This window comes from Prinia subflava, chromosome 5, assembly GCF_021018805.1.
Source record: "Prinia subflava isolate CZ2003 ecotype Zambia chromosome 5, Cam_Psub_1.2, whole genome shotgun sequence".
Classification (NCBI taxonomy): Eukaryota; Metazoa; Chordata; class Aves; order Passeriformes; family Cisticolidae; genus Prinia; species Prinia subflava.
The window spans coordinates 5,476,922-5,499,820 of NC_086251.1; the positions used below are offsets into that span (position 1 = coordinate 5,476,922).

Genomic DNA, 22,899 nt, shown 5'->3' on the forward strand with positions numbered 1-22,899 from the left:
TAGAGGAGTGTGGTATATCTGAGCAGTGTCACTGCACTTGGTGATGCCACATGATTTGAGTACAAAGGGCTTTACCTCCCAGTACTGGGGTTTATTTTGGGAAAAACAGGCTGCTGAGCTCCTCTGCACCAAACAAACTCGTGCTAGTAAAAGCAGCAGCCTCACTAGGGGTGGCTTTTGCATCCACAGCAACACCAGTCTTCCTATGTGTGGAAATAACTCCCAGAGAGGGAGAATTGTTGAGGCTGGAAAAACCCTCTGGGATCACCAAATCCAAGCCCAGCGCAGCTGAGCCCACCCGTGTCCCCAAGTGCCACAGCCACATGGCTTTTAAATCCCCCCAGGGCTGGGGACTCCACCCTTGCCCTGCACAACCTCTTTTTAACAATTTAACCCAAAGGAGACATCAGGCAGATCTGCAGCTGTGGTGCCTGGTGGCATCAGGTCCAGACTGTGAGGCACAGGCACAGACCAGCCCGTGGATACAGGGAACGACTTTCAGGCAGGATAAATGAGTAAATCACAAAGGAAACAGCAGCCCCCTCCCCTCTGTACTTTTAAAGACAATATTTTACCTTTTTCTCTGCATGAAACAGCATTTCTGTACCCCTTGAAGCCAGTGGAGACCCCATGTGGTGACACAGCCCTGGCCTGGCAGGGGTTCGCTTTCAAAATGTGGCAAAATGAAATTGTATCTAACACAATTCACCTGCTGCCTTGTCGGAGCAAGGGGAGGGCGGGGCTGGCAGAGCACTTTGGGCAGCGAGGAAAGGCTCTCACCCATCCAAACGGGAAAAAATGTGGTTCTCCACAAGCTTGGACCAAAGGAATCAATCCCACAGAAGCTTGAGCTGGCAGCGCCCTGTGGTGATGTGGAGAGTCACAGAATTCCAGGATAGTTTGGGTTGGAAGGGACCTCAAAACCTGTCCAGTTCTACCCTGTGCTGTGGGCAGGGATAACTTCTGCTGACCCAGGTTGCTCCAAGCCCAGTCCCACCTGGCCTTCTGCACTGCCAGGGATGAGGCAGCCACAGCTCCTGTGGGCAGCCTGAGCCAGGGCCTCAGCACCTTCACCGGGAAGGATTTCTTCCTAATATCCACTCTAAACCTTCCCTCCTCCAGCTTATGGCCATTAAATATTCCATCCTTCTTCGGAATTGACAGGGTCTCAAGGATCTCTGGTTATTTCTAAAAAACACCCTGGTGACGTGGAAAAGAATAAAAATCACAGCAAACCAATTCCTATCCATCATCTGTAGGGGATGGGAGGGACACCAGGATGCCACAGGAGGGGCCCCCAGCACCTCCAGCTCGACCATCAGGGTGGGCTGCAGCTTTCAAACCCGTCCTTGTACCCCTGAGCTGGGACCTGGGGTGGGGCAACACGAGCTCTGGGAAGGGGAGTGATTTATTCCGCAGCTCTGGAAGCAGCCAAGATGATGTCAAAGAAGTTTTTTCCAGGATGAGCCTGTGCAGAGGGGAGAGCTCCTGGTGCTGGAGCCGGGTCACCCTGGCCGTGGCGCATCCGTGGAGGTGTGGCTGCCTTGGGGCGCGCTCGTCATCCCGCTGGCGGCTCCAAAGCCCGGCTCTCCTCTCAAACCAGCCTCTGGCTCCCCTTATCTGACTGTTCTGCTCTTTAAAATTAACAGAAGCTCTCGTCAGGCGCTGATACGGAGACAAAGATGATTTTCTTCCTGCTGATTATTCGGCAGGGGTGAGCGCTCCTCTGGATCAGCTCAGCCAGATTTAATAACCAGCTCAGCTCCGTCAGACTGGGATGAATTAATCACCGTCTCGCACCAAAACTCTCCATTTTGAAGAACTTCTGTGACTGCTCTGACTATTTCCATTCCTCTCATCTCCCCAAAATTCCAGTGGGTGATCATCATTATTTATCATTCCCCCTTATTTAAGTTAGGCTGACCCTGGTACCCTTTCTCATTTGGCGCAATTCACAATGGCTGGACCACCCTCACCCCATCCTACACTTGCCCCCTCAGCTGGGCTTCCAGCACCGCGGGGCTGGGTGCCCATCACCCTACGGCCGGGCCACCCTCACCCCACTCTTCCCTCACCCCACTCTTCCCTCACCCCACTTTTCCCCCCCCTCTTCCCTCGCCCCCCGACGGGGCGGCCGCTGCCGACTCCGGGAGCTCCGCGCGGTCCCTGCGCGCACCCGCCCCGTCCTCTCCGCGCCTCTCCGTCCTTCCCTGCCGGGAGAATGTCCCTGGATGCGGGCCCGAGGGCGAGGGAGGGGCTCCCCGCAGCCCCGCGGTGCTCCCCGCGGTGCCGGGGGCGGGATGCTGCTCCCCCTGCGGTGCGGGGCGGCGGGATGAGCGCGTCCCCCCGGGTACCTGGAGCGCCGAGCGCCGTGGGAGGGAACGTCCTGTTCCTCCGGGACTGAAAGGCTCAGGCAGGGGGAAAAAAAAAATAAAGAACGACAAAGCAAGACAAAAAAAAAAAAAAAAAAAAAACCCCACACCACAAAAACCCGGCTGAGAACGGCTGTGCCGGAGCCTCCCGGTGAACACCCAGCGAAGGGAACGCTCCTCCTCGTCCTCACGGAACGTCGGCGGGCAGCGGCGGCTCCCAGGCCTGAGCACCCCGGAGCCCTCGGCAGGTAAGAGCGCTCCGGACCGGGACGGGGGTCCCGCAGCCACAGCCTGGACCCCCCAAACCCCAGCCAGAGCCGCGAGGTTCAGCATTTATCCGAGAGGGAGCAGGACCTGGCAGGGCACAGCAGGGCTGCTTTGACTCTCGTGGCTACACGAAGCAGAATCAAAGAATTTAACTGAGCTTCAGAATTTTCATTCTGTAAGTTAATGAGCATTTTGGCTTCTCAGCTGCGAGTTTCCCGATGGATTTCCTGATGTGTTCCTGCCCCAGGCAGGGCACGGGGACCTGGAGCTGTGGTATCACAGCATGCGCCCTGTGAGTGCAGCTGGGATTTAGAAAACCACTATGTCCCTCGGTTAATTACAAGGGTTTCTTAATTAATGCTAATTTGACTCTCCACTGGGGGGAAAAGACTGTCCAGATCCTGGTAAGGGGGATCAAAGGATAATTTTGAGAGTGTGGAGCTTGAAAGGAGGGTCCTGGAGGGGAGCTCTGAATTTCCATACACTTTCTGCTGGAATATATTTTACCTCATTCCCCTGTGCTACTGTGAGTGAGTTTGTGGAGGTGCCCAGGGAGCCAGGCACTCCCTCCTTCCCTCTCTCCCATCACAGCTGCCACAGGGAAAGACAGGAGAAGCCGAAGATCCATGGGTGGTGAAGGTATAACCAAGGGGATAAATAACCCAGTGGGACAGGTTGGGGTGGCTGGGAGAGACCACAGGAGTGCAGGGGATGGAGAGGATGCTCCTGCCCAGCCAGGTGGCATGGGGCTGATGGGTCAGCATGGAATTAACTGGGAAAAATAAAAAGCAAGAAATGCAGGAGTGTCTTTTTTTTTTTTTCCCTGCCTTACATCATCACAGCTCCCAGGTCACTCTCAAGGTTTCTGGAGCTGATTTCTGGGTCCTGCTGCCCCAAGCTGGCAGCTCCCCACAGATCTGTGCTGGCTGCTTAACTATTTCACAGCCAGCCTCCCAACTTTCCTGCATACCAGAGCTTCTCTGTGTCTGTCACGGGACATCCGCATACTTAAGCAAGGCATTTAAATCAGCCAGTGCCTCAGCACTGAGCTGTGCAAAAGGCCCGGACTCTGGGGACAGGTCCTTCTGCCCAGAAGTTCAAGCAAAATGTGTTTATGTCCCCTCCAGAGCTCACAGGCTCATCTGTGTTTGAGTTGTGGAGAAGCTGCATCGGCCACGGGGGCTCCCATGGCTCAGCTGCCCAACGACTCCTGGCACAATGACTCAGCCCTGATCTTCACCGGCCTGGACCTGCTCCTGGAGCTGAAGCCACTCTTCATCCCGCTCTACGCCACGCTGGTGGTGGTGGCGTGCATCGGGAACCTCTTCCTCATCCTCCTCATCGCCCTCACCAAGAAGCTGCACTGCACCACCAACTTCCTCATCGGCAACCTGGCGGTGGCCGACTTCATCATGTGCCTGGCCTGCGTGCCCCTCACCGTGTCCTACGCCTTCGAGGAGCGGGGCTGGCTCTTCGGCGTGTTCATGTGCCACTTTGTCACCCTGCTGCAGGCCGCCACCGTCTTTGTGTCAGTGCTGTCCCTCACGGCCATCGCCATCGACCGCTACGTGGTGGTGGCGTACCCGATCCGCCGGCGCATCGGCCGCAGGGCCTGCGTCGGCCTCGTGGCCTGCATCTGGCTGCTCTCCGTCGCGGCCTCCATGCCCACCTCGCTGCACACCCACTACCTGGACCTCAACGCCATCGGCCACGACATGATCATCTGCGAGGAGTTCTGGGAGCACGAGGAGAGGGAGCGGCTGCTCTACTCGTGCCTGATGCTGCTGCTCTCCTACATGCTGCCGCTGCTGGCCGTGTCCGTGTCCTTCTGCGCCATCACCCACCGCCTGCGCAGGAGGAACGTGCCCGGCGCCGCCCACCACTGCCAGGACAAGTGGACCAGGACCAAGCACAAGACCTTCCGGGTGCTCATCGTTTCCGTGGTCTGCTTTGCCATCTGCTGGCTCCCTCTGCAGGTGGTCAACTTCATCCGGGACATCGACGAGGAGTTCACCATCCTGGACAAGAGGTACGTCAACGTCATCCAGGTCTCGTGCCACCTGATCGCCATGAGCTCCGCCTGCTACAACCCCTTTATCTACGCCTCCCTCCACAACAAGTTCTGGTTCCACCTCAGCAGCTACTTCTACCGCAAGAAGCAGAGCTCCAGGACCATGTCCTGCAAGGCTTCCCGCTTCAACACCTGCTCCACCCTGGCAGACGTTCCCACCATGGCCTCGGACAAGATTGCTTTGCAATCCAGGTTGCCTTAGCTGGAGGACCTTGAGGGATTTGGCTTGCATAGCCCTGTGTCCCAAAGTGTGGCTGGGACATATCCCCATATCCCGAATCATGGCTGGGTGTGGCAGGTGTGCTGTGCTACATTTGGAGCACGCAGACTTCACCCCGTGGTTTATGCAGGGGGAGGATCAGTGTCTGAGCAAGGCAATCACCCATTGTGTAGAAAACCCTTTGGAGAGTGCACATCTTCATTTTTGTGGGATATAGATTGTTTCTAAGCAACAGGCAGCACTTTGTGCCACAGGAAGAGGTCGACTTGCACAGGGAGCCATGAAATTGCTGCGTATTTATCCTTTAAAATTGTGGCTTACTGGCGAAGGGACAAGCTGGGCTCAGAGATGTGTGTTCTGCAGGTGCAGACAGGGGCACGTGGCTGCTGACAGCAGGTTTGGAATGGCTGTGACTCCCACAACCTGCTTGGCCTGCTGGAGGAGCCGCCCCCACAGCCTGGCAGGGCATCCCAGTGTCTCCAGCCAAAGTTGCGGATGCAGCTGGGCACATCCATGAAGCCATGGCTGCTCCTCATGGCCAAGCAGGACTCGAAAGATCTCAGGTGATGAGTTTGCTGGGGATGATGCCTCAGATTCTGCTCCCAGGGAAACTTGGCTTGATGTATGTCCACATTCAGGGTCCTGCAGTGGAGGTGGGAATTCCAGTGCCAGGCTGTTCTATCCCAGAAGCTGCCAGCATAAGGGTGGCTTTGCTTGTCACTGCTCCTTGGAGTCCGAGGTGCCTCTGTGTAAGCAGCACGTGAAGAAGGCAGTGTCTCCTTACACCCAATCCCCATCTAGGTTTTAACCTCTTGATTTCCCAGGAGAAACCCTTGGGAACAGCCCACAGGCACCAGTACCCCCAGAGGCACCACAGCTCAGAGCCACGGCAGCTCCCAGCTGCCCTGCCCTGTGGGGCCAAGCCATGACCTCCCACTGCTCCTCATGCCCGAGGACAGGACCTCAAAGCCCTTCAAAGCCGCCGGGCGACGGGTCCTCAGCCCTGCATGGAACCTGCCTGTGGCACTGGCCAGCATTCCCGCTTCTGCCAGCAGCTCGGGAGCATCCAGCACGGACACAGCTGGACCCCAGCAGCATCCCCGAGCCACTCCTGTTATGCCCATCCACAAGGTCGCTCACCTTCCTGCTGAGGCCCTCATGGTGGCCCTGGAAGGACTTGTGATCTTCTGTGGGGTGAGCAGCAGGGACAGAGACGCATCCAATGCAGTGCCAGTGGCATTCCCACAGTGCAGCTCCCTCCTCGACTTCCTGCAGCTTCCTTGGGCCTGGGCTGCTCATCCCAGAGGAGCCCAGCAAGGCAGAAGGTCCCTGTTTGTCATGCCTGTAATAAAGGTTTCAAGAGCTTGGACTGTGTGTGTGTGTTGATGTGAATCCCACAAACCCCAGAAACCCTTGGCTGCAGCTCAGTCACATCCCAGGAGGATGCCAGCTTGGATGTGATCAGTTCTGTCCCAGTCCTGGGCACTGGCAGACCCTTGGAGATCAGGCTGGGATTAGTGCTGGGCCAGGTTGCTCCAAGCTCCATCCAGCCTGGCCTTGGGCATTGCCAGCGATGGAGCAGCCACAGCTTCTCTGGGCAACATGTGCCAGGGCCTCACCATCCTTGGAGCCAAGGATTCCTTCCCAGTATCCCATTTAACCCTGCCCTCTGCCTGAAGCCATTTCTTCTTGTCCTGTCACTGCTGTCTCTTCATTTCATCTCATCACAACCTCTATTACTTCACTCCTGTTTAAAACTCCTAAATTTCCCTAAATTACTCCTCTTAGCCTTTTTCTCCCCCCAGCTCCACCACCCACTCATTCCCATCACTGCATTTATCTGCAGAACCATTTAAAATCTGTATATCCATCCCAGAGAACTGATCCATAAAGAGGATGAGGTTTCCTCTTCCATATTTCCAGACTAGACTAGAATTTGCATTTATTGAGCACTGGGAGAGAAAATCCCCACCCTCAGGTCCCCCTGTTGAGATGTTTTGCTCGTTCCCCAAATTACCTGCAGGGAAAGGGAAAACATTATTTTGGGAGGGTGAGCTAAAAGCAGAGTGACTTCTGAGAATAAACACAGAAATCCCCGAGCTGCAGTCTGTGATTCACAGAAACTGGATATATAAAGGAGAACATGGTTTGTTTTCTTAATGAAAGTAAATTAATCAGATAAATAAGGGAGGAAAACAGGTTTGAAGGCTGATTATTCTCCAGAGCTTTCCTCAGGAAGCTGCTCGAAGCTTTTCTCCCAGGAACCAGGGGGTATAAAGGGGATACTTTTGTTAAATCATCCTCAATTATTAAGAGTTTTGCTCAATATTCTCCCTGAGGCTGTTTCTTCCTCATAAACTCTCTTGGTGGTTGAAATATGGTTGATTACGGTTGGACTGGATGATCTTAAAGATCTTTTCCAACCTAAACAATTCCATTCTGTGACCCTCTTCTCTACCAGGATTTGGTGCCTGCAGCTCTCCCATCTGCCAGGACACAGCCCAGGAAGGGAAAATATTGGTCAGCCTGTTTAGGTGTTTACAGCTCCAAGGGGCAGATAATTTAATTTATTCCAGTGATGTTCTTTCAAAAGCACTTGAGAAATTATTATTTCAAAGGGCTTATCTACAAGCAAGGAATTATTCCCATTATTTGGTCCCATCCAGATTTCTTCCATGGCTGCAGATGATGAGGCCCTTTGTCCTGCACTGCAGATTGAATTGAGATGAGCATCAACTCAAAACGCACATGAGGGATCAACAATGTTCCCATGTGTACTCCTAGACATTTCCTCCTCTGTCTCCAAATCAGGCACAGCAAACAAAATTTGGCTGGTAATTTTCCATTGACTTTTAGCCCTCCTCTTGCTGCATTTGTTCTGTCTGGATGTCAAAAAACATCCAGAACAGAGAAGCTCTTCTACTGAGCCAGGATCATTGGGCAATTTTGATTTGTGGGTCTGGAAAAGGCTTAGAAATTGTTGATTCATTTTATATTATTATTATCATTATTATTATTATTATCATTACCATTATTTCCTGGTTTATTGTGAATAACATTCCGACTCAAGCCACTGCTTCTGATTTCCTTGACAGGGCTTGGAAAATATCTTTTGCATTTCTCTGAGCAGATTCCATGGGCTGTGCAAACTGTGGCCAGTTCTCTTCCCAGATCTTGGCTCTGGTTGAAGAGGCAAGTTTGTGACATGTACATGAGTAAATCAGACTTCTTTTCACCTCAAAAGCACAGTTGGTACAGCTCAGGCTCACAGTAATGACCCGGAATGGGTCCTGGTTTGGGGTGGATGGGACCTGAAATCCCACCCAGTTCCACCCCTGCCGTGGGCAGGGACACCTTCCAGCAGCCCAGGTTGATCCAAACCCCATCCAGCCTGGCCTTGGACACCCTGCAGTGGCTGCATCCCACTGGATCAGGCAGACTGAGCACCTTCCCATGGACATCACCTCTCTGTGACCTGCTGCATCTTCCAGCACCGTTGAATTATTGAAAGCAGCACAGCTGATTTATGGATGTATCCACTCCCGACTCATCCCGTATTCCCCCGGTGCCCCCTCCTCCTCCTCTGTCACTGCGAGACGCTTTGGAGTGCTCACACTTCAATTCCTGTGAGTGCAGCAGAGCTCTCGCTGCAGCAAATTAACCAAGATTTCCTAAAGCCCGGTTCACTCCTCATTCATCTGTTTTATCCATCATCCTGCTCTGCAGCAGATGCCAAGAACCTCCTCAGTCACACGGCGCGGTCACCGTGCCCCCGCTCAGGGACAAACCTGGCATTGCCACACTTGGTTCAACAGCGTTCCCCAAGGTGAAGATGAGGAGGGATGGGGAGCCTTCTACCAGTCCCCAAAAACCTACAGACACATCCCTGGCTTGGTGCCCCTGCCTGGGACTCTCCAGCATGCCAAGGATGGAGCAGGGCTGGGAGGCACCCCAAACCCCTCCCACCCAAAGCGTCATTTTTACACGTTAATATCCAATTTTGGGAGCAATGCGGGAGGCACAGACATTTCCTGGGGCAGGGACGGAGTCATCCCACAGCCCCTGGCAGCAGAGAACTTGAGATGACGCTCCAGCCAGGCCCTCCCAGGCAGGGGGTGCTGCCTCCCCCCGGATTCTCCAGCCCATCTCCCGGCTGTGATGAGCAGAACGAAGCCGAGGCCACGCGCTAATTCCGTAAATGAGGGAAGCACTGATTGCCACGCAGGGAAGCGCTGCAGAGCGGCTCCTGGTTGCCATAGGAACCCATCAACCCCCCCCCCCCCTCGGGAAAAGCCAAATTACTGGATCGAGGCGGCTCCTCTGGTGGTGACAGCGGGGGGCTCTGCGTGGTGACACCTTCCTGCTCCAGGGATGGAACCAGAGCAACCTCAGGAGGTGGAAGGTGGCGGTGGGGATGCCTAAGGCTCCAGGGAAACCTTGGAGGCCCTTCCTGTGCCTAAAGGGGCTCCAAGAGAGCTGCAGAGGGACTTGGGACATGGGAGTGACAAGGGGGAATGGCTTCCCACTGCCAGAGGGCAGAACGGGAGATTGGGAAGAAATTCTTCCCTGAGAGGGTGGCAAGGCCGTGGCACAGGCTGCCCAGAGAAGCTGAGGCTGCTCCATCCTTGGAAGTGTCCTAGGCCAGGTTGGACAGGGCTTAGAGAGCAACCTGATCTAGTGGAAGGGGTCCCTGCTCAAGGCAGGGGCTGGAACAGGATGGGCTGTCCTGGCAGGGGAACAGGGTCTCTGCAGATTTTACCAGGGCTCTGAAGGGAAAGTCTGCATTGCTGAAAATGTGCATGATGCTGGTAAAGCTCCAAAGTTCTGAACTAGGATCCTCGTAGCTCTTTATCCCAAAAATGTGGTAAAAAAAAAGATACTGCAATAATCCCCCTGGGTTGCACCAAAAGCCAGGTGAAGCAAATGGATGAATTTTCAAGATTTACCCTCAAACTCACCCCAATGCACAGCCTGGTCCTTCTCACTCCATCGGGAACCATCACCTCCTGGGCCACCCTGAGCCCAAAGCAACATGTGGAAATATCCAGGCCGGTTTACTGATGCTCATCCCTCCTGCATTAACGAGAAATCTTCATTTCTCCCCTTGCCATGGGGTGTTTCCAGGCTGCCAGCTCCTTCCTTCCACCAAAGACGACACAGTCCCTGCATCTCCGTAATTATTTACATGTGGGCTGTGTTTATTGGCAATTAAATGGTTCGGTGGCTCCGAGACATTCGTCTCCTCTAAACATGTTTTCTGCCAGATTGCTTCCTGCCAGCAGTCCCTGTGGGATGGGGAATTCTGCCGAGCCCTCCGGGGCAGTGTGGGGATGGGAGGGAGCAGCTGGGAGAGTCCCCTCGGGAAAAACAACACTCCAACGGAGCAGGTTTGGAACTGGGAGCCACGGGGAGGGGTGGGGTTGTGTTAAACACCGCACGAACAGGAGCGGGAAGATGAGAGGGGTGGCGGGGATGGGGTGTGCGGGAGCATCCCAGCCTGGATCAGGGAAGGGAGGGATGTGACAGGCCCTGGGACTGTGCGGTGTCCCCACCAAGGCGGCTGCCCCAGCCCACCCCGGAGGACACTTACCACTTACAATCGTCCAAGATCCACTGAAACGCTGCAGGGCTTCGTTAAAGAGATTTTTTTGTAAGGAATTGTCTTTAGCCAGCGAGCGGAGGGTGGATTCCTGCGGAGCTGCTCCAGGGAAGGCTCCAGCACAGAGCCGAGGGCGGCCGCGGTGCTCACTGAGATTTTGTGTCTCTGCACCATTGGCCTGTCAGCGCCAGGAATTTGCTGCCCGAGCCAGTCCTGGCTCCAGGGGGCTCTTTGTGAGCACTCAGCAGGACAGACCCCTCCCAGCCCTGCCCTGCTGTCAGGGCTCTGCCACAAACCAGATGTTCTCGTGGCCACCCCAAGCGTCCCCAGCTCCTCATCCCCAGCTGCTGTTTCCTTCAAAGCCACCAGCTCCCAAAAGCCTCCTGACCCCCACGATCCCAGAGAACACCTTGATTCTGGATTGGGCCTGGAGCAACCTGGTGCAGTGGAAGCTGTCCCTGCCCATGGCAGGAGGTGGGACTGGATGATTTTTAAGGTCTGTTCCCACCAAAACCATTCTGGGATTCTCCCCAAAGGTCAGGCTCGCTAGGCTCTTATCAGCTCAACATCCATTGGACTTGCTAATGATCAGGAGGAGGAATTGGGGTGTGAGATGAGCAAGCAGCAAGGGGATCCAGTTACTAATATGCATTTACTATGTTTTTACATTTTAAATCTCAAGCCTTTGCTGCTTCCCCCTGCTTGGCCCTTTCCCAGGTTAGAAATGAGCCTGAACCTTCCCCATTCCTCTCTGCTGCCGGCAGGGGTCTGAGCCTACACCCAGCCACGCTCTTTATCCCTTACTCCATACTCTGGCACCTTAAAATTCCTTCAAACAGTGGCAACTTCAACCGGGTTTCCTCAGGCACCTGTGTGTTGCTGCTGGTTCCCACATCCCTGTTTTCCTCTTCACCTGATGCTCCCCAGCAGCAATAAACAGGACTTTACTGGTTGCTTTGAGCCTCTTCCCAAGCCCCTGGTGCTTTCAGGAGAGCAGAAGGATGTGTTTAAGCCCCAAAGTGCCCTGTTGTTCCCATTCCAAGCTCCCACCAGCAAATACCACTCACCAGGGCCACTGAAAGGTGAAGTTTCCACACTGATCCTGGGCCTCGCGAAAGAACTCTGCAGCTCATGGATAAACCCTGATGGAGATTTATTTTAGTCCCTCTCATAGCTCAGCAAGGATTCTGTGGCTCCCATTAGCACTTTGGAGAGGTATAAAGCAAATTCCTCAAGCTTCTTGGCTCGAAATCATGTTAAGATCTGCTGAAAGCAGCAGAAGATGCAGTTTATAATTGTGGGTCTACAAAGGAAAAGGCTTTTGGAGAGTTTGAAATCCAAAGGTGTTTTTTTCTCCCAGACAGACCTTGTGGAAAGGCAAGTGGAAAACAGACCTGGAAGATTCCCAGACATGTAGAAGAGGTTGGCTATAAATGAGACAGGAGATTCCTGCCTGCTACCTGAGATGGGACTCCAGCTTCTGTTCCAACCCCGCTACCGACATCCTCTGCTGAATCTGGTGGCACCAGCCCCGTGGAAAGAGTAGGTGAAGCTCCACAAGCCCTTCCCAGCCAGTCATGACCCGTCTGATTTCTCCTCTTTTAACCCAAAGGATGAAATGCCAGGGATAAGGAAAAACACGTGGAAGCACATGGGCCCTGGCAGAAGGTGCGTGACCGACAAGGTGTTCCCCCCTCCCTCCCGCTGGCGCCGGGCCTGGACATATTTTGCTCACGATGCAACTTCCATTATTTCCATGGCAACCGTCCTTTGTCGGGGCTGAAGACTGGAGATTTTTTAACAACTCCCCGTTTGCCAATTCAAGCCCCAGAAGGAAGTGGGAAAGTTCTTATTCACATGCAAAATAGCTGCGATAAAGCCGAGCGGTGCAGGGCGGGGGCAGCGCTTGGGCACGGCGCTTTTCATCCCAGCCTTCTTCATTTCCTCGGTTTACAGTGGCAAAAAAAAATATCAGGGATGTGCCTGACACCCTCTCGAACCCACCCACGGCAGGGGGTTCGAGCTGGACTGTCTTTAAGGTCCCTTCCAATCCAAACCATTCCCGGATTCTATGAATACCAAAACATCTCGACACACAATAGACCCATTGGAGACGCTTTCTTTCGGCTCTTTCACAATCCTGCCTGCGAGGGAAGGAACATCCCAAGGATGTTCGTCCTCAGTGCAAGATCCACGGCGGCTCTGGTCCATCAGGAGGGAGGCTGGGAGCCAGGAGGAGCAGAGGCCAGGCTGGTGCGATGCCGTCTGCAGGCATCGCTGGCTCCCGCCGCCAGTCCCACAGCTTTATTCCCGCTGGAGCCGGGGTCATGGCTAGCAGCCAGCTTGGCGACTGGCAGCCTTAATGGGTTTATTTCAGCCCCAGTGCCTGGCCAGGAAGTTGGCTATTCCTGCAAAATCCATGGAAGATCCACAGGAAAGAGGAGAAACCTGACACAGACCTTGAGCTGAGCATGGGGACCAGTGGGAGCATGTTCCTAACCCCTTCCCAGAGTCACGTTTCCAAAAGCCAGCAGCCTGGGGTTTGGAAAGGGAAAGAGGCTTTGTAGGTGTAATGTTGGAATTAGTGAAGAAGATGACAAGTGAAGTGAAATTTTTGGAATAGCAAAGGTTCCTAACCTGTCTCGCTCCCTGGTCCGCAGGGCAACACCGAACCAGCTCCGAATTCCAAAACCTGAGCAGGAGAAGAAGTGACTAAGGACAAAATCCAGTAACACTGTGGTACTGTAGAGGGAATGAGAAGGTTTCTGTGTCACGAGGTGGAATTACTGTTGGGATGTCTCCACATCCCTGAACAGGGTTCTACAGGGAGAACATGGGAGCAGCGGGGTCAGGGATGCGATTCATCAGGACAAAATTGGAATAAGTGAGGAAAAAGCAGGGACAAACCCCGAGGCCAAAACCTCGGGTTTTCCACTTGGGGAAGTTTGCGATATTCAGTGCAGAACTGAGGATTAACAAAATAGAATTCAAAAGAGGAAAGTTTCCCTTTTGACTCTGTGGGATAACCACGCCTAGGGATGGAAAGGTGGGAAAAGGAGCTGTCAGACTGGAATAGATCCAAACCAGTTCCTAACTTCATGTTTTCCTCCCTGCCCCTGCAGCTGTCATCCCTTTTCCCGTGCTCCAGGGGATGACAGGATCCTGCTCAGCACCTCTCACCTCCAGCGCCTGCTGTCAGCTCTGGAATCTCCTCCTGATTTATTCCACCCTGGAGAAACACCTGACAAAGGAAAGAAAGGATACAGCTGCAGAGGGAGCTGACTTTTCTTTCACTCTACTTGTCCAAAGCTGCCACGGAGAATTGGACCATTGGCCACAGATAAAATGAGGCCAAATTTATGGAAATCTGATAGACTTCTCATTTTTGCTAACCTGCAGACAAACTTCTTCCCGAGCTACAAGGCTCTACCTAAATTAAAATCCTCCTCACTGGAAGGTACAAGGAGGTGAGAGCCTGTTTGCTTTATTTAAAGAGAAAAGGGTGATCAGTGATGCCCAGAAAAGGAGTGAGTCAGAGAAAAGCAAAATCCTTTGCACAGTAAATTAGATTAAGGGGACAAGAGACAGAAATCTAATATAGAGAACAGAAGCTGCAGCAGATAAACAAACAAGCAGCATAAACCTTTAAAACTACTGAGAAACAAACATTTAATTAAAAACCAAATCACCAAACAAGTGGGAAACGTTCCCAGAAGCAAAGATAGCAAAGTCTCACCAACTTATTCCTAGTTAGGGAGACCTGGAGGTCAGGTTTAATTACAGATCAGCCCACCCCCTCCCTCCCCAACAGCATCTGTTTTACAAAACAAAATCTGATTCCCAGCTGGATGTGGTGCCTTTGGCTGGAGGACAGATCTCCAGTTCTTCCAGCACCGGGCACGAAAACCCCTGAGGACAGACAGGAATGCTGCCGATTTCAGATCAGGCATGAAAACAGAAAAGCCAATTTCTGACCCATTTTTGGCCTGGGATGGGTGCCTGCAGATTCAGGACACAGCCAGGAACTCAATTCCATGAATGTTCCAGTCATTGCCCTCTTACCCAGCCATGACCCCCTTAGCAAAGGTAAAAATCCCTCAGCCCAAACTGTCCTTGCCCACTTACCCCAGCAGTGGGCTTGGATGTGGCTCCATGCCCTTCTCTCAGAAAATGTTAAAATCCTGAAGAAAAAAAACCTTAAAAAGGGGGAAGGAAAGTTAAGAGAGGAATCCCAGGAAGTAGGCAGCTCCATAACCCATCCCTACCACTTACTCCACAGCAATTTGTAGCCCATTCTGCTGCTTCTCATCCCATTTCCCTGTGTCCTGTTAAGCATTCGGCTCTGATGTGTCCCTTCTCCATATGTTGGTGCAGCTCTGGCAATTAAAACATTAATTAATCACAACAGGAACAACCAATTCACCCCCCCCCCTTTGTGTTGTGGTTCACCATGAGGGGCAGAGGCCTCTCCAAGGCCACAAACAATCCCAAGGAAAAGCACTAACAGGCGAATTCATACAAAAACTTTATTAGAAACGAGGACGCAGTCTCCCAGGAACAACATCCTGCGTTACCTCCGAAACTTTACCCATTTCAGAGCCATAATTAAATACAAGAGCTACAAAAAGGGTGTGCACAGCTACTAAAAGAGGAAGAATCAACCCACCAATCTCCCTTGTTTCAAACACAGCTGGAGAAAGGGGTTTTCCACAGTGGTTTCCACACAGAGACCCACGAGGCTGCAAGCTGGCCCGTGGGGGCCCCTGGGGTTTGTTTTCCATCCTAAGGACCAGGGTAGGCTTTGATCTTATCCCGAGTCTGTATTGCTTCAGTTCAGAAAAAAGAGCAGAATGTGATGGCTTGATATTGCATCTGATACATGGTGGTGGGTAAAGAGTTGTACTTCCAAAATCACCCAAAAAAAGGGGGTATTATCCTGTCCCTAGTTATATTTAAACGGTAAATAATAAAAATAATAATAAAAATAAAAATAAAAACCAGAGGTACTGCTGACATAGAAAAAATGACCAGCCTCATTTAAGTACCATCTACAATGAGAAAATAAAGGATAAATGGGACCTTGTTTATCTTTTTTTTTTTCTACTTATACCCAAAACCCTCCCTGGGACCGGTTTAACAGCGCTAATTTTTAGTGCATCAACTGCCACATTATGACCTCAATTCAACCAGCATTCAGTACAAAACCCCTAAAAAGGAAGAAAAATACTTAAAATATATAAATTTCTCAGATTCCTCACAGGAGTTCTCCATGTCGTGGCATAAAAAAGGGATTTAGAGCAAAATAGAGATACAAAAGCTCGAGCCGGTGGCGTATGTACACGGGAAAGTCAGAGAGGTACAAAAAGGATCCTAAGAGGCGAAGGCAGTAGAGAGTATTTCATACAAAGAGTGCTTACAAAGTATAAAATCAGGAAATAATGCATAGAGGAGCCTCTTCGCACAGCAGCGAGGGCTGTGCGGGCCGAGGCAGAATTCCCGCGCCGCCTCTCCACGGGGAGCCGCTCACTGCCTGCAGAACTCGCTGGAGATGTTGGGCAGGGGGTAGGCGAAGAGGGAGAAGTCCAGGATGTACTTGGGGAGCAGCTCCTTGATGAGGCGGCGCTGGGTGTTGCACAGGTAATAGTGCAGCGTCTGGGCCGTGACGGGCTTGTACCAGGCCTGGCGCTCCGGGAAGCGCACGAAGGAGGGCGCCTGGATGCGCTCCAGCACGTGGTTGGCGTCGGCGTGCAGGCGCTCGTAGGAGCCGATGAAGTCGTAGCGGACGGCGCAGGGCTGGCACAGGTTGTAGATGGGCATCCAGTGCTCGTTCATGCGCTCCACGTCCTCGTCCAGCAGGTACTGGAGGAACTCGGAGAAGGACACGTCGTCGCCCGCCGAGCTCCCCGCGTTCTTGCGGTACCGCCGCACGATCTCCACGCCGTACCTCTGCTGGTACTCCTTGATCTCCCCGAATTTGTTGCGGTAGGCCGAGAGCAGCCTCTCCATGGGGTTCCGCACGAAGATGAACTTGTAGTAGTGCTTCAGGCGGTAGCTGATCTCCTCGGGCTTCATGTCGCCCAGGAACACCAGGTCGCTCTTGTGGTCCATCTTGCCCTGCGCGTCCACGCTCTCCAGGGCCCCGTCCAGCACCTTCAGGATGCGCTTCCAGTTGGAGCAGGCCACCTTGGGCACGTAGCAGTAGAGGAAGCGGTACTTGTCGCTGACCAGGAGGTGCCGGAGCACCGTGCGGCGCTGCCCGGGCGGCAGCTCCCAGACGCTGCGGGGCATGGAGCGCTGCCCGCACAGGGCGCGGATCGTGCGGTTCCGAGTGTCCCGCAGCACTTCCAGCTCCAGCTCGGCCGCCGAGCCCCGCCCGTCCCGCCGGGACAGCCCCGCGGGCGGGTGCGGCGGCGGCGGCCCGACCTGGGCGAGGATGCCGCGCTCGATCATGAGGAGGAGCCCGCTGGAGGCCAGGATGACGCCGAACATCAGCATGGAGGGCAGCAGCGCCGCGCCCGCCGCGCCCCGGGAGCGCGCCCGGCTGCGGCCCGGCGGGACCGCCCGGCGGGGCTCGGCGGGGCCGCGGGGCTGCATGGCCGGGGCCTCCCGGGCCGGCGCCGCCGGGGCTGCGGGGGGGTCCGCGCTCGGCGGGGCGGGGCGGGCGCGGTGACGGCGCGGAAGAGGCGGCGGGACCGCCCCGCGCTGAGCCCGCCCCGCCCGGGGCCCCCGGCGGGAGAACCGAGTGGCGGAGGGGACTGACCCATGCCACGGGCAGCGACACCTTCCACCGGCCCAGGTGGCCCCCAGCTCCGTCCATCCTGGCCTTGGACACTTCCAGGGATCCAGGGCAGCCACAGCTTCTCTGGCCAACCTGTGCCAGGGCCTCAGCACCCTCACAGGGAAGGGTTTCTTCCCAATCTCCCTCCTAACTCTGCCCTCTGGCAGTGGGAAGCCATTGCCCCTTGGCTTGTCCTTCCATGTCTTGTTCCATGTCCCTCGCCAGCTCTGGTGGAGCCCTTTAGGCACTGGAAAGGGCTCTAAAGCCACCCTGGAGTTTTCTCCAGGCTGAACACTTCCTGCTCTCCCAGCTGTCTCCAGCCCTCTAATCACGGAATCACAGAATCATCCAGGCTGGAAAAGACCCCCCAGAGCACTGAGTCCCTCCTGTGACTGATTCTCACCCAGCTCAGAGCACTGAGTGCCATGTCAGTCCTTTCTTGAACACCTGCAGGGATGGGGACTCCACCACCTCCCTGGGCAGCCCCTTCCAGTCCCTGACAACCCTTTACGCACAAAAAAATCCCTCCTGATGTCCAACCTGACCCTCCCCTGGTGCAATTTGAGTTAATTTCCTCTCCGGTCCCTTGTGCCCTGTGAGCAGAGCCTGAGCACCACTTGGCTGCACCTTTCTGTCAGCGAGTTGTAGAGAGCAAGAACGTCCCCCTCAGCCTCCTTTTCTCCAGGCTGAGCCTCCCATCCCTCTTGGCTCCTCCTCACTCCCACTGCTCATCCCTCTGGAGCCACTCCAGACCCATCCATCCACCAGCACTCGGCTTGTCGGGATGTCAGTGGGGCCTGAGCAACGCTTCACCCTGCTCTCATCCCAAGATCCACTGAAGTGTCATTTCAAGCAGGCCGGCAGGTTTGCTCTGAGCTTCCAGCAGCACAACTGACACCCAGAGTGAGCAGTAATTCCATTTCCAAAGCCATTAAAAGTGCTTCCATGGCCCTGTGCAGTGATAACTGATGGCTTTTGCAATACCAGGCCAAACTACCCACGGTTACGCACTGTGCCCCACTTTATGTAATTCTATAATTCTATAATTCTACAATTCCTGCACAGGTTTAGCACCTGGAGGAGGAGAAGACACGGGCTACCTGCTGAGCCCAGGGGGCTGTGCCTCCACCGGAGAGCCAGGGGTCGGGATTTTCCAGCTCTTGGCGGGCATTTCCCCCAGCCCACCTCTGCGAACCACCCCAGTCCTCACCTGCCGCTCCCGGCCATCCCCTGGATGCCCGCGGCACTAACGCGGCCATCAGGATGCCATTTCCTCACACAGCCCTCTCCCACATCATTCCACACTGCCATTGTTCTCCGCATTTTTCTTCAATGAGTTTTCGTAGCCTACCACGGGGCCTGGGCTCTTAACCAGCCTTGCAGGGACTCTCTGTCAGGAGCTTTCTTAACATCAAGAGAAAACCAGCTTCCACTTAGTTTCCTTTGATCAGGAGCCAAGAGCGTTTTGTCAGCCAAGGCAGACAAAGCACTTGGAGCGCAGAGCAAGAGCCTGCAGCTAGATTATTGCACATTTCCCGGTTTTATTTGGATGTAAATACAGCATTAGCTCTAGGAAGAGACCGATATCCGACCCTGCCACCAGCAAAGCTGCACACACGAGGCATTATCAGATTCCTGCTCTCATTTCAGAGGGCAGGTCCTCATCTGATCTCAGCACCAGCCCAAACTGAAGCCGTGCCAACATATATAATCCGTGCCACCGAGACAAAAATCAATCCCTCCTCCTGGGGAAAAAGCCTGATTGCAGCGAACTCCAAAGCAGCCAAGGGGAATTTTTATTTCTTCGAAGGCATGTTAGTCTGGCACTTCTCATCCCTCTTTGCTCCTATTCCCCACTAATATCTCTAGGTCAGGAGCAGTTATACAGGACAGTCCACTGGTTCTGGAAATGCAGAGAACCAAGAAGCTGCCAACGAGGTCAGCAGGGCTATTTTCCAAAGAGAACTTGGATTTAAGGACTGGTCTGAACAGCAAAGGTATGGGATGGGATGCAGAGTCTCTGTAAGAACAGCACAGCCAAGCAAATACAGGGTTCAGGGGTTGGTTTGCAGGGCTAAACCCTGTGTCACCAATGAAAATTAATTGTGGTTACACTCACTGTGCCTAATTAACACCCAGAGCTAGCAGTAATTTGATTTCCAAAGCCCTTAAAAGCTGCCTCACGTTCAGAATGTGTAAAACTATGGGAATATATTTCCCAGACAGATCCATCCCTTCAGAAAAAGCACATTTAGCAAATAAAATGTCACCGAGGAAACCCAACTCCAGGCTGCTGTGGTTTGCCTACAAGTTTATACAACACACCACAGTGATGGAAGGGTTTAGTTCTCTCTTCTGCAGGAGAAGGGAAACCCACACAGCCCTTGCCAAGGAAATGCTCTGCCAGGCCTCAGTGTCATCTACTACCAGGGGCTGGAGCAGCAGCCTCATCCCTACAGTTCCCACTTACGGGTATAAAAAAGATTTTTGTGCTTCCCAGCCCACTTCAAAATGCCTCCAAACCCCACCTTAAGAGCCTTCACCTTAAGAGGGCCACAGCCTCCACTCTGGGTAACTGGAGCAGTAAATCTCTGGGCCTTTTCCTCGCTGTTTACTCACAGGGGCAGAAGAACAACATTAAAATACATTATTATTATTATTGTTGTTGTTATTGTTGTTATTATTATTATACTACATTATAACATCAACCACATTACACTGAGCCAGTCTCCCAGCAGCATTTATGCACACACAGGTTTAAGGAAGGGTGTAGAACTCACCTTGGCTGTCAGAAATCAGGAAAATGTATCAGTGGGACAAGGAAAAGGCCAGCTGCCAGAGGGGATGGAGAGAAAGGCCAAGGGATGCCTCTGTCCTTGCAGCCAGGAGCGAGGCTGGACACTGATGTCATCACAAATGCCCTGTGCCAAGGCTCTGCTGGCCTTTGGGGTGAGATCAGATATTTATTTTGGTCTGAAGAACTGCAAAAAGGAGAAGCACGTGAGGCCTCTGAAAAAGCTGAGCAAGAGAAAGAAGGTTTCTTGAAAAAACACCAGTTTGGGCTGCTGCCAGCTTCCCAGACAAGAAACAGGACGGTGATTCCTATCAGAGGAGACCCCCCGGATTGGTCTGAGCAGCTCTGGATCAAAAAGTAAAACAAGCAAAGGAGGAGAGATCCGATGCTGTGGCTGCGTGTCCAGAGATTATCCCGTAATTTGGTATAATAAAGCCTCTTATCCAAGGGGATAAGCACAGAAGCCGCTCCACAATCAGCTCACTACCGAGGCGGAGTTTCTTATCTCTGGGGGAAAAAGCCTTTTCAAACAAAGTCAAACGCTCTGGATGAATACACTGAGCAATTCCAAGGAGATGGTCAAACACTAAAATCGCTGTTTTCAAGGAAAACTTTGTGGTGAAGGATCCGGTTGTAAAATCATTGAGATGCAGTTGGCTGGACTTGCAAAGACCTTGCTCTGAGCTCAGGGCCTTAACTCCGAGCTCGGATCCCTCCTCGGTTCCTCACGCCGGGCTCCGTTCCGCTCCTCTGCTCCGCTGGGCACCGCTGTGGAATCGCTTCCGAACGGAGCCATCCCGGGGGATTCAGCTCCCGGGGGTTCAGCCAGGAGAAGCAGCGGGCACCGCTGGCTCAGCAGAGCCGTGCCAGCTCTTCCCCCTTGGATCTGGGGTCCCCGGGGATGGCACAGACAACGGGAGGGAGCGGAGGCTGCGGGGCTGTATCCCAGACCCCGCAGGGATGGATACACATCCCCCGGGATTCCCGCTCCCCGAGCAGCGCGGGGCTCCCGCACCCTCCACACGCTGCGGCTGGGCCGGAGGTCGGAGCCAGGTCGGGAATACCGCAGGCGCCAGCGGCTCAGGCACAGCTCTGCCAGTTATCCTCCCGCTCCCAGAGCTTCTCCCCCCAAAATCATGCAAAGTCCATTGCCAGGTTGTTACTAAGTCAGTAACAACTCCCTCATTGCAGCGTTTATCCTCCCGCTGACCCATCAGTGATCCCTCTGATCCCAGGGCTGCTGGATGCACACACACACACATCCTCGGGAGCCGCGGCCAGCCGGGGTTTTACCGCCAGCGCTCAGCACAAACACACGCTAAATCCAACACAGCTCCCAAACCTGTGCCGCAGGAGAGTCTCCGAGTCTCTGAACTCATCCCGGCTCTATCCGCTGCTCTTTACACGGAGTTTCCCGAGGCTCCTGCGGGGCTGTAATGAAGTCGTGACCGTGTGTGCGAAGTTCCTGCTGGAATTTGTAGGCAATTAATGTCCTTGTAGTTTCACAGGCAGCAGGTTGAATCTGCTCCAACCTCCAACACCTCTAGTACCTCATGCCTTCATCCAACTCATTGTCCCCAAGGCAAAAAAACAAAAACAAACAAAAACAAACCGCAAAGGGACAGATAAGGACGCAGTTGACTGAACCGTGTTTAGGTTTGTAACATCCTTCTCTGTGCCAGGAGTGATAATGGCCTGTGAAGGACGTGCTTTGCCCCGGGAAAAGTATTTGAGGGAATATTGGAGACTGATGGTGAATGGGTGCTGGGAAGTTTTGGGGATAAGTTAAATGGGGGGTAGATCTGGCTGGAAACACGGACAAATTTATCCTGGAGGGGACAGTCAGACATCGGAGGAATGGTGCCATCTGTGTGGAGTCCAGGCTGGCTGACTCGCAGAATCCCAGGAGCATTTAATTTGGAAAAGGCCTCTGAGATCATCAGATGCAATCCTCAGTTGTGGTACTGGGGAACACTCCTCAACATTCTGACCTTTTTCTAGTTCTTCTTTACATGGTTTTCCATTCGTAACCTGGATTTTATAGAACGGTAAATTTTGTGCCTTCAGGCCATCCTAGGCAGCTTGTTGTTTAAATTGCTGTGTAATCCCTAGAAGCATTTTCCTGAGTATTCCAGAGGCACTTCCCAAGGAAAGTCTGAGGGTTTATCATCAAGCCCACTGTAAATTCCAGTCGGAAATCCTGGGTCAGTGAATCACGGCAGCATCATTCCTATTTTATTACTACTGACACACACTTATGTACACACTCCATTTGTTTTTTCATGTTAAATTCCCTGTGTGTGCACAGCAGGATCCTACTGGTGCTCTTAATGAATAAACATCTAGAATTCATCTGACATTTTCTCTAAACGCAGCATATTTGGAAAGTTATTTCCAGTGTTTTCAAGCCATAAATGCATCAGCATCAAGGTGGTTTGGAAAATGAGCATTGAAGGGAAGAAGAGTGAGGGAGGAAACTCAGGATCTAGGGGAAGGCAAAGAGTAAGTGAATCCCATCCCTCATGAAAAATTAATTATTAGAAAAATGAGTTATTATAAAACACAAGCCATTGTTAATTAGATCAAAGAACATAAGTGACTCCAGCAAGAATTCTGGCCTGACATCTGTCCCAACAGGATTCATTTAAAACAAACATCAGGAAGATGGAAATAAATCAATCTGTTTGTGCCTCCTCTTGCTCTGGACCATGGAAAACTGAGGTTTTCTGTTAAAGAGTGATGAAAAGCAGTTTTCCCCCCTACTGTATCAATTAAAAAGAAAAAAGTTGCATTATTTC

The 22,899-nt window shown here is 53.1% G+C and overlaps 2 protein-coding genes across 2 annotated transcripts; one reads left to right on the top strand and one right to left on the bottom strand.

The window, feature by feature from the left end:
- The first annotated feature begins 1,340 nt into the window (after positions 1 to 1,340).
- Positions 1,341 to 6,629, top strand: LOC134550859 (prolactin-releasing peptide receptor-like). Its single transcript, XM_063397754.1, has 2 exons — positions 1,341 to 2,620; positions 3,767 to 6,629. Exon 2 carries the CDS (start codon positions 3,827 to 3,829, stop codon positions 4,910 to 4,912), a length of 1,086 nt encoding a protein of 361 aa, XP_063253824.1. The 5' UTR covers positions 1,341 to 2,620; positions 3,767 to 3,826; the 3' UTR covers positions 4,913 to 6,629.
- Positions 6,630 to 15,041: 8,412 nt separating this feature from the next.
- Positions 15,042 to 17,162, bottom strand: CHST14 (carbohydrate sulfotransferase 14). Its single transcript, XM_063397758.1, has one exon. It carries the CDS (start codon positions 17,121 to 17,123, stop codon positions 16,053 to 16,055), a length of 1,071 nt encoding a protein of 356 aa, XP_063253828.1. The 5' UTR covers positions 17,124 to 17,162; the 3' UTR covers positions 15,042 to 16,052.
- Positions 17,163 to 22,899: the final 5,737 nt, after the last annotated feature.